The 11,576-nt window shown below is 41.1% G+C and overlaps 1 protein-coding gene across 1 annotated transcript in view; it reads left to right on the top strand.

The window, feature by feature from the left end:
- NUMB (numb homolog (Drosophila)) overlaps nucleotides 1-11,576 on the top strand; it is a 22,939-nt gene that overhangs the window by 9,310 nt on the left and 2,053 nt on the right. Inside the window, exons 3-8 of the mRNA XM_010132109.1 lie at nucleotides 1,634-1,708; nucleotides 3,549-3,689; nucleotides 5,162-5,363; nucleotides 7,548-7,850; nucleotides 9,616-9,765; nucleotides 10,608-10,751. Of these exons, the coding sequence (XP_010130411.1) occupies nucleotides 1,634-1,708; nucleotides 3,549-3,689; nucleotides 5,162-5,363; nucleotides 7,548-7,850; nucleotides 9,616-9,765; nucleotides 10,608-10,751 (1,015 nt within the window). The remainder of the gene's footprint in view (nucleotides 1-1,633; nucleotides 1,709-3,548; nucleotides 3,690-5,161; nucleotides 5,364-7,547; nucleotides 7,851-9,615; nucleotides 9,766-10,607; nucleotides 10,752-11,576) is intronic.

The raw sequence follows: 11,576 nt of genomic DNA, 5'->3' as shown, positions 1-11,576 counted from the left end.
CTTTCCATTAGGCATTCCAGAATCTGACCGTCTTACTTCAAACCTGCTTTGGGATGTCCAGCAGGCTGGATGGGCACTTAGGAACTTGCTTCTGCAAGCCCTTCTCCGTAGCTTGCTTTCATGCTGTGCTTATTTTCTCTCTTCTCTTCTAATCACTCTTCCGTACAAGTCACCGCCATTCTCTGTTCTCACCAAGCTTTTCGAAAATGCTCGGGGTGTCATTGCTGCTTCTGAAATTGGGAAAGATAGTTCCTCCCCCAAAACAAACAGAACTTCTGCCAGGCCCATTTTCTTCACACTTGCTGCTTTCTCTGAGAAAGAAACAAATGTGATGTAACAGAAGATGTTTCATTCTGAGATATTTCATCCTTGCAGTGTTAAAAATCTGTGGTGCGGGCTTGGAACATGTGGTAGCTTATGCCAGAATGTGTTCTGCTCCATTACTTGCTCTATGAATATAAATTGTTTGTATCTGCAATAAACTATTAAAGGAAATTAAATATTTAATTGCCATTCTTGCATGAAGCCACTAGCTGATGCCCCCTCATCTTTTTTTGTTGTTGCTCTCTTCACTCTCTGCAGTGGTTTGTGGTGGGTGCCTTTAGCAGCCACAAACTCTGTAAACCCAGTGCTTTGAAAAACATTGTGGGGAGAAAATTTTATTAGATGGCTTGAAAGTAACATGTTTTTAAGAAAAATTTCTTTTTTTAGTAGTAGTTCTCTGTAACAACCACTAATATAATGTTGACACCTTATTATACCTATTTTCTGTTCAGTGAATTAGTTTCAGAAGAATGTCGTGTTAAATGTTTATACCGTTTTCTGTAACTTTCCCTTAAAAAGTAAACAGTCCAGAAAGAATCTGTAGTTTAAATGGCTCCTGGAGACTTCCTGTGTTTCCTACTTTTACTTACTCTCAGCTTGTGGCAGCTGAAAGTTCCCACAGTCAGACCTTGGATAAAAGCCAGACTGCTGCTCCACTGCCTCAGCCTGCCACACACCATTGCTTGGTCAAGACAGGGACCAAGCGGTTAACAAATCACCATCTTCTACCCCTCTTCCAAGATACGACATTTAGCTCGTAAGAAATCAGTGAAAAATGTTTGGATGATTGATCTTAGCATTAAACTCATAATACAGTAATTGATGATTTTGGGTGCTCTTGACACTGGTTTAAGGTGATGCCGTGATTTTGGCATATGACTGCTGGGGCAGAGGGTAGGGCTGATGGAAATACCAGGTAAGAATTTTCCTATGTTTGAACTTGTGCTAAAGCAGCTACCTGTGGTGTAACTCCTTATGAATTAGTGTCTTCTGACTCTTTAGTGGAATTCTTCACCCACTGGATCAGTCTTGAATCTCTGCTGTCAGTGGATGTACACGTTCTTTTTGTCTCACCTGTCTGGTGCCCTCTCCCCATCCCCACAACGTGCTCTTTCTGAAATTCGGGCTTTGGCTTCGTTCTCTGAATGTTTTGCAACTTGGATTGAGTATCTGGCTTTGGGCACCCTACTGACCGTGGACTTCATCTACACTTAATGTTATGGCTCTTGGAAAGGGCAAGTGGGTGGCAGTCTGATGCTGTTGGCATAAAACTGTTTGTTTTTTTCCTTTTTCTTTCTTTTTTTGAAAGTCTGGGAAGAAAGCCGTTAAAGCAGTCCTGTGGGTTTCGGCAGATGGACTCAGAGTTGTAGACGAAAAAACAAAGGTTAGATTTCCCTGTAAAAATAATTCTAAATCTCTGTTTAATAACATGTGCTATAACTTGAAATGGGCACCAATCTTTCTGTTAATGCAAATGCTGCCATTCGGAAGGAAGACTGAAGTGTGTAACTGGTTTAATGCCTGCTACTGTTTTTCCCCAGTTAATTCCTTGCTACTCTCAAGACGCATTTCATAAATGTGGCATGAGCTTGGAATTGTTGCATTTACTGGAAGAACTATTCGTTTTCCTGATAAGTTCTGTTGATGTTGAACTTTGAGAGTCCCTTGACTTTTCTGCAGTGCTGCAAATGGCTGCAATAGTAATAGATGAGCAAAGTCACGTTAGTCAGTGCAATATTCAGCACATCCAAATCCTGGAAGAAGTCTGAATGAACAAGAGCTACCTTCCAAAACTTCAGTGAAGGCAGTAAACGAATCAGGGGTGTTGCGCCTTCATTCTCCAGCTAAATAGTAATTGAGTATCAAATTTGGTAATTTCTAATTCTAATATCTAAGCTGTCAGTTTGAAGAAGACGACTTGTATTTGTAGCATCCTTCTGGTTTGTTTTACAGTTTTTTTAATTGTGAAATAGCACAGTATGTACCACTTTAGGTGCCTATGCAAATGATCTTTGGTATTATTTAGATGAAGGCAATTAGAACAAGAGCTTTAGACTTGCCTCTATAAGCGTACTAGTGTTTTAAAAGAAGGGATGGCTGTCGGAGCAATTTTTACTCTCATTAGTCTGAAATTTATTGGTTTTATATTCATGTCATTTAACCCTTACTTTGTCAACCTAAGAGATGATTTCTGCAAGCCCACACTGAGAAGCAGGTGGAGGTAATTCGTATTCCTCTGCAGTATGACTGCCTGTCAAGATACCTGCTCTGTGGCTAGACTTTTCCAGGCTGCCCTTATGGTATGGTTCAGAGGCAGTAAAGTTACTGTCTCTTACAAATTCAGTTTCTAATACAAACCTACTGATGTAGGTGAATTCAGTCTGCTGATTACGCGATTTACAAATAATAATACATGTATTATTTTAGAAATGTTACTGCATGTGACTAATGTTTTAAAATTGAATTTTAGTAAGTTGTGCTAGACCCTGGAGGTAGTTGAAAGTATAGGACTTAAAAAGAGACTGTGCTATTGCCTCCTGGTGGTTGAATACCTTAGAGCAGGTGCCAAGTACTAACCACCAACCAAAGGAAACTGTTTTGGAAAAAAAATTGAGAAGAAAATTTTTTTGTGAAGATGACATAGTTCTTAAACTTTACTATCTCTGTTTCAGAAACACTCCTCCCATCAATCTTTGGGAACGAATCAGGGGTGTTTAATCCTACCGGAGCTGCTGGTGCTATTCCATTGCATCCCTGCTTAGCTGATTGGCAGATAAGCTTTTGGTTTTTGTGTAGCGGCTGCTAAATCTTTTCATGCTTGCAGACCTGTCCCATAGGTTTCAGCATTGTGTTTTAAACACAATAAAGATTTTTTTGATTGCAAGAGTGCCAGAGCTGCTGTAAAAATAAAACAAAGCAAAATGTGAGCTCCATAGTCTAGAGGAGAGATCTTAGGAATTCTTAAGTGGTGCCTTGGCATACTTCTACCAAAGGTGGCCTGGAAAGGTTGGCTGGAAAATGTCATCTGTTCTTTTTGTTTCACACTGGGAATAGATTCTGAATGCTGAATTCATTGGCAGATATTTATAGCCACATGAATTACCCTCTTTTTAGTGTAGCTCATCTTCTTGCAGTTAACACTGAAAATTACTTGTTCAAGTGTTTCTCTGTATTTCCTCACGCTTCTTTTATTGGGGGGGTGGTGTGGATTTTTTCCCCTCTAGGATCTTATAGTGGATCAGACAATAGAGAAGGTTTCTTTCTGCGCACCAGACAGGAACTTTGACCGGGCATTCTCATACATCTGTCGAGATGGCACGACGAGACGCTGGATATGCCACTGCTTTATGGCTGTAAAGGACACGGTAAGTTTACTATGATGTGTGTCCAATTTGTTCAGCTTCTAGCCGGAAGTTATGCTTGGAAAAATTAACTACCTAGAATGCTGCAATATGGTTTGACTTAAGCTAAAATATTACTTAGTTGTTGAAAATTATTTTAGTTCTAACTCTTTGTATCAGAATTATTTGCCATCCCTCTGTGGTGTCATCTTGTGTAGAGACACAGTGCCCAGCATGTCTGAGGAATGCAGTCAGCCTCTAGCAGAAGGGAATTACTCTAAAAATAAATAGCAGATATTCTCATCTGAAGATGTATATAGCCAAAAACTGAAATAGCAATGACAGTTTTTCAAGGATAAAATCATAGTGAGTAAATACAGAGTGGTTATAAATGCAGCCTCTTGTAGCTTGAATGGAAAGATGTTTGAATGTTAAGGGATGGAGCTGAACTGAATTAAATTAGCATCCTGTCTGCTAATAAACAGTAGAGATTTTTCCACTAGAAGGTTTGGAAGTAAATTACTTTTATCAATCTCTTGCTGTGTAGACTTAAGTTATTTAACTACCTGATCTGGCCTTTTCCTCTTTCTGCTTTTTGTTGAATCCTGCCTATATTACACAAAGTGCTCAAAACCTGTGAATTTCTTGTGTGAACTCCATGTAGCTGCATGTTCAGAGCAATTGTACTTGCCAATTTATCATTTTTCTTTAAAGAGAAACAATGAAGTTAGAAATTCCTAGTTAAACTTATATTAGAGCTGGAGCTTTTCTGTTTTCCTCTTTGAATATCAAGTCAGTTCACTTGCTGATTGTAATAGATGAGTTGAGATACTGATAGTGATAGCACCTTTGACTCAACTGTAGCCGCTGTATCAGCTGGATTGCGGGACTTCCTCCCACTTGAATTTCCTTTCCTTTTTGCAGTTACTGGACAGTGGATGCTTTTGACTTCCCTGGTTAATAAAAAAAGTGCTTTTCAGAAGGCACTCTTAATACTAACTCGTGCCTTTGGTCAGGGCCATTAAGAGGTGTAAGTAGTCACTATTGTAGTTTTCACACTTGCACACAAGGATAGTGTCTTCCTGACAAAGATGCAAACTTTCTCCATCTGACAATAGCATGCACTTGTCCTGCAGGACTTAGACCTGCAGAAGATGTCTTTACAGGAGTTTCTTCGTGCACAAATGTATCCAGAGGCAAGGGCTGCAGGCTCATTATCACACTAGCATCTTAGTAGCAGTTGAACTAAACTGATTATCAGACAATCTCTTTCATTTCTGGGTGGCCTTCTTGAACGCTGCCTGTGCATTAGTATTTGTGAGTCTTTATATACCAGGTTTGATTCTAGAGCTGTACAAAAAGTGGCCAATTACAGCAGTTGTCTTTAATGCCTTAATTAGATTCCTCATGTGAAGGCAGGTTGTCACTTCACAATGCTGAAAGCACATGTCTGTTTCTGTTCCAGTCACTGTATGATGCAATGTTGTCTTGTACAGGGGGAAAGGTTGAGTCATGCCGTGGGCTGTGCATTTGCAGCATGCCTGGAGCGAAAGCAGAAGCGTGAGAAGGAGTGTGGAGTGACTGCCACCTTTGATGCCAGCAGAACCACATTCACTAGAGAGGGGTCATTCAGGGTCACTACAGCTACTGAACAAGCAGAGAGAGAGGAAATTATGAGACAGATGCCGGATGCTAAAGGTACGGGGTGCGATTTAAACAATCATCCATAGTGAGCAAAACCAGCACTGAGGTGAATTGACGCCTGTGCAGGGGTTGAGGCTTAACACTCTTGCAGCATTCCCTCTCGTGAACCTTTTTATGCACAAATCACATTCCCAGGTGCATGTCACTTCGTAAGATGAAAAATGCTCCCAGATTCACTTGTCGCGTGTTTTCCGCAAGAAGACATACAAGTGGCTTTATATGTGAAAGCTGCTTCTGCTTTGTCAGCCTGCTCTATGGCAGAGAACTCTGTAGCTATCATACTAAAAGGCCTTATTAGAAAACCGTTATAAAAATATAATAAGTTTACTATGCCAGATGTGAGAGAATCCTTTTTGTAGTCTAAAGCTTATGCTAAATGAATAGAAAATTACATGCATTTTTCATAGAAAATAATGTATTTTTAGTTTGATTTTTAAGGCTGGTTACAAAGTGTATATGTAGTTATATCACACGAGGGAAGAACAGATCAATCAGAGTGTGCTTTTTAAAAATTCAAACCAACAATCCCTTCCCCATAAAAAACATAATGGTTGCACAATGTTAATTACATTCAAAACTAATAACAAACTGATTTAAGGGAAGTCAGCTTTTACTATTTAGACGTTTAAAATGCCATTTAAAGTGTTCTGAAATTCAAGTGAAAGTAGAACTTCTTACTGAAGTTTTATTATGTAGTGGAGTTTACAGCTAATAAGAATTAGAAGTATTGTTCATAGCCCCCTTTACAGCGGAGCTGAAGTTTTGTTTCAGAGGGTTCTAAAAGTTTTATGCTGCCACTCGACTGCAGAACTTTAATCTTCATTTTCATCGTCCATCTGCTTGTTCCCATATGTTAGTTTTAGAATGTGCTAAATGAAGCTTAAACACAAGGCCTTTGTTACTTGAGGGCATAAGTCAAAGTCTTGACTCAGTGAAGGTGTGTGAAATCCTTCCCAAGAAAGACTGATTAGAAAAGTTTCACTTGAACGAGCAGCTGCAACTCATGGGTACTGAAGCTTGCAAGACAACGTAATTAGTTCCTCCTACCATTCCAGCTCCTCAGAAGTCTCTAGTGCAAGCCTTCTCTTTACCAGACTTCTAGTTATTATGTTGGTGTGTCAACAACAAAAGTTGTCGTTTTTTCCTGAAGAGTTTGGAAAGCAGTATAGGTAAAACAGGAGTTCACACCAGGATAAGTGGTGTTTCCCCATCTCCCGCTGTGTGGATGAGCTGTTTTTATTGCCCCCAAAGCAAATTCACTTAGGCATGAGCGAGAGTTTTCCTAGAGTTAGATAAAATCCCTATTGTTATTCTAATCATAAGTGTCGTGATTTAAACTAGGCTTAATCCTCCATTTCTACAGTTGACAGAAGCATTGTGGTGCTGTGCAAAACCCTGCAAAATAAAGCAGCTGACTTTAAGACAGTGCAACTAACTAGTGATTGGGTGGTAACATTACAGCTAAATTCAGTTCAAGTGGTGACACAGGACCTCACTGTAAACATGCCTGGTGTTAGCAAGGCCTGTCAGCTGGGAGGCTGGGTCTATCCGCAATGTATTTCTCCTGGAGGAGCTGGGGAGCTGCAGCCTAAGCACTGAATGCAGCCCAACTGTGAAATGCTGCTGCTACCTTTGGCCTGCTGAAGCTTGTGCCCTGTGCTTGGCTACTGCTGCAGATTCTGCAGGGCTAGGAGGGTGGCTTTCGAAAGAAAGTCCTTGAGCTGGGTTGTGTTCCCTGCTGCTGCTGAGCTATGCCACCCTAAGTCACTTAATAGTTTGTAGTATTATTTTGGCCATAGTTCTGTGTAACGCAAAGTAAAGGTCTGAAACATGCAAAACGCTTTTCAGTTGTAATTGTAAATGAATTGCACGTGTTTCTAGAGATGGGGTCTCAGGAGTAGCTAGGAAGAATACGTATGTAAGGCCATAATTTCGGTGAAGTGGCTAGCTCTGCAGCAAAGCTAGCTTTGCCATAGAGACTGGATGTATGTAGTGTGACATGGGGAAGACAATGAAGGTACACAGAAATTATTTTTCTGCTGTGGTATGAGAAATGCCTTTGGAAGAGCACTGCTTATGGACATTTCTGCAATTTCTCTTTTCAAAACAAATTGGAATAGGGGCAGGCAGTTGAACACTACTTTGCTTTACTCTTCTAACCTCACCTATTTCCTCCAGCAGTTGAAACAGAAGTGAAAACAGCAGCACCAAGTGCTGCACCAAACAATACTGCCCCCTCTTCTGGCTCGCCAACCTCTCCTACTGCTGAAGTTGCTGCCTCTCTGGATAAAGAAATGAGCAATCCCCACGCTATCCCACGGAGGCATGCCCCTATAGAACAGCTTGCCAGGCAAGGGTCTTTCAGGGGCTTCCCTGCCCTTAGCCAAAAGATGTCTCCTTTTAAACGCCAGCTGTCTTTGCGAATAAATGAGCTGCCTTCAACAGTGCAAAGGAAGACTGATTTCCCCATGAAAAACTCAGGTAAAACCAAACGGTTCCAGTGAAACATTACCTTAAATTGTCTCTTACTCTCTGTGGGTTCAAATAGCTCCTTACTTTCTAGTAAATCCTTCTTCCTGGCTTGTGTGGATCATTTCTCATGAACAAACATCACCATGTCAGAAAAATTCTGCTTTGGGAATAGGCAAGAATTTAAAATACAATATTCACATGCAGGAGACACACAGTTCTCTCTGAAATACTGGAGCACAGCTTCAAGTGCTCCAGGAATGGGTGTTAGTGAATTAATAGGTGCTGGCTTTTCCCTCTGAGTACCTGCCCAGCTCCTCTACTTAATGCCAGGGCATCTTAAGAGACAAATCCCTTCAAGGCCCACTTGTCATGGGCTCATGCGATGCTTTTCGGCAGCCTGTCCTTCTGCCTGCCTGAATTCTTCTGTTTGAGAGCAATGAAATGGCTTTTCACCTTGCATAAAAAGAACTTCACTGTTTAGATGGCACAGCTGGCTGTATCAGTGATGCGTGGTACAGTTCTCACATAATGGTAGCAGGGTTTCTAGAGTCATCCCAACACGAACACCTGGGGTGCTCGGTTCTTTGAATAATGTCCTAGAGTCCCCTTAGCTAGGTTATCCAGCTGTACGCTCACTTGGCAACAGAGCTAGTTCTAGGGTTCTAAGTTTTAAAGTAAAAATTACTGTGGCAAAAGCTAAACCAACAGAAATACCTAGTCTGACTTCTCTGTAATCCTTATTTGGTGACCTGTGCTCTAAAACCAGCACTGAGTTTATCAGTTTTACAGTCACAGTGCACTGCTCAGTACTGATACTCACAGAGCACACTGCAATCTGAGTTTCTCCTCATTCCCAACGTTTCTGATGCATGTTCCCATGTATGCCGCTGCCAGTGCTGCTTACTGTCACACCACATGCACTGTTCTGGAATATCCCTCGAAGAACCAAGTTTTGGGGCATGCTTCCCCCTAAATTTTAGATGTGGTGCATGTTGTGTCCCGACATCTTACGGGTTTTATACTATTTGTGCTTAATTATGCATGCTTATGTCAGTTCTGTGCAATGGAGGACTGATGAGCAGTGCTTCTGAAAAGCAATTCAATTAGTAATAAGGAGAACATCTAGTAAGCTGGCAGTTTTACTCCAGGTGTCACTTTATCCACGTTACGCTGCTACTTGGTTTAAAACTGAGTGTCCATTTTATTTGAGCATTCAGCTTCTGCTTTCCATAATTCTGCTACAGGAGCTAGGGATTTCAGCTACCGCTGAACTGGAGGAATCAACATTCGAACTTGCCACTGTGTATTGCTGTCAGCACGTTTAAACTTCATCTGGTTACTGCGGGAGCATGTGGTTGGAACACTTAAATCTCCCATAAGTATTTTCATTTTACAGAGTGCCAAATCTTAGTGCCAAATCCTTGATAGGTTTAGCACTTTAATACTGAAAGATTTAGATCTCTCCTAAAGCTATAGAAAACTCTTACTTTCTGAAATGAACATCCTCTTGCATTAACAGAGAGAAGCAGTAATAACGGACTTTAAATGGAGAACGCTGACCTCCGTACCCTCTTGGCTTAGCCACAAAACACACTAACGTGGTGTTCTGTTTCAGGTCAGGTCTTCAGCCCTGTTTTAACAAAAAAGCTGCCATGCAAATCAGTAGCAACAACAACATAGGGGAACCAAGTATATTTCAGTTTCATGTTGGTATTTGTAAATTGCTTCTGTATCCTTTAAACTTCCACTTTAATGAAATCTGTTTACATTTTAGTCCCTGAGGTAGAAGGGGAAACCGACAGCATTAGTGCCCTGTGCTCTCAGATCACCAGTGCTTTCAGCACACCATCAGAAGATCCTTTCTCTTCAGCCCCCATGACAAAACCAGTGACAGTAGTCGCACCACAGTCTCCTGCCTTTCAAGGTTAGCAATTTCTCTGAGTGTCCTGGTCATGATGGATGAGGCTTGAATGCACATAAAGTTGTTTTCCAGTTTAATTTCTTGTGCAAGTCCTGTTACCGGTATTTTGGGGGGATGCATCCTGCTTTATTCATCTTGTCTGTTTAGTTTTTCTGTGTTTCTGTTTTTAACAAAGAGTTCATGCACCTACCACACGATAGTTACCTGTAAAAGGGACTGGCTTTGAGATAATGGCTGTATTAGCGTTCTGCCTCCTGAACTGCAAAAACCGTATGAACTGTGTGTCACAGGAACCAAATCCCACAGGGGAAGAGATTTTGTGCCACCACGTGATTACCGTTTTTCACACAAACTCTTAGATAAGTTGTGGAGACATGACAACTATAGAACTCATAGCAGCCTCCAAGCTTTGATTCACTGATATGCTTTTATACAAGTTGTATGAAAAAAAGACCTCTCCTTGTTAAATATAGTTACTGTTACTTTGCATTTAAAATCTGTTGTTCTTCTGAATCTAAAAGTATCATACAGTAACTTCTGGTGAGCCATATCTCTTCTCTGTAAAAAACAACAAATTTAACTTCACTTGGTCATCAGAACTCAAGGTCTCATCAAATACGTAAAAATCCATCATCTGACAATTCTGTTTGAAGTGTTGGCCTGGTGAAATGGGATTTACTAGCTTTATCGGCTGTCAGTCCAGTCTGGCTAATTTACACAAGCTGCTGTCATGTGGAAGTGTCTCAGACTGCTGTATGTTGATAGGTACGTGGCCCACTAATATTCCAGTCATGTGCATGCCTTGCATGGATTAATTGCATTGATGTTATCTGCTCCCATTTTAGTCAATGGCACTGCCTCTGCCTTCTGTGTGCTTGCTGCTAAACCATCCCAAGCTGCTGTAGTGTCCACAGCTATGCCAGTTCGTGAAACCAATCCTTGGGCTCATGCTCCTGCTGCTAATACTGGAGCTGCAGCCGTGGTCACTGGTAAGATTGGAAGTAGATCCGGTGCATTATTATGAGAACTTGGATCAGAGGCATAATTGAGCCCTTGAGACAACTGCCAATGCCACTTAATGGCAAGTGGAAGGAACAGTAACAAGAGACGAAATTGGTAGCCTTTTGCACAAGTGGATGGAGGGAAGTGATGAACTTGCTGTTTCTGGGTCTATAAGCTGGACCGATTCTTATTTTGGAAGCATTTTTGAAAATCCAGTGCTTAAAAAGGAAGTAATGAAATAGTGTTTGTTTGGGGATGAAGGGGAGAGAATCTTTGTGTACCCAAAATAATTTTTGTGCGTTCTTTCCACCAGTGTGTGTAAGGAGAGAGTAAGTTGGTGGTTGAAAGGCTTTAGAGGTTCATTTCTTCCATTTACTAAGTTTGGTCTGTCCCTCCAGTGCTTGTTTGTAGTTATATACAACATAAGGTGGTACTTTAAATGTCATCCATGTGGACATGTACTAGAAGGCTACAATCAAACAAACAGAATTTCCTGGTGTAAGCTCAACTCAAAAAGAGAAACTTTGCTAGTGAAATAGTAGGCTCTACTTGGCCTTGTAAGAGTAGCAGACACATTTTCAGTAAGTTCTCCCCCATAAGGCAGAGCATCTGAGCTCTGCTTCCAACAGACCCCCCTAAAAACTACAGTAAGCTGATCTTCAGATGGTGTTTAACTAGATCAGTTAACTGACTGAGGACTGCTGAGCAGTACGGGTTTTCTGCTTCTCCAGAACACCAAACACCACATCAATTGCAAAGCCATCTCTACCATTCCTTGTTGCTTTTTTCATCACATTGCAAACCTGGCAAGG

This window comes from Buceros rhinoceros, unplaced genomic scaffold (assembly GCF_000710305.1).
Source record: "Buceros rhinoceros silvestris isolate BGI_N320 unplaced genomic scaffold, ASM71030v1 scaffold19222, whole genome shotgun sequence".
Lineage (NCBI taxonomy): Eukaryota > Metazoa > Chordata > Aves > Bucerotiformes > Bucerotidae > Buceros > Buceros rhinoceros.
The sequence above is the reverse complement of the archived record's forward strand: the minus strand, read 5'-3'. Positions and strand labels throughout refer to the sequence as shown.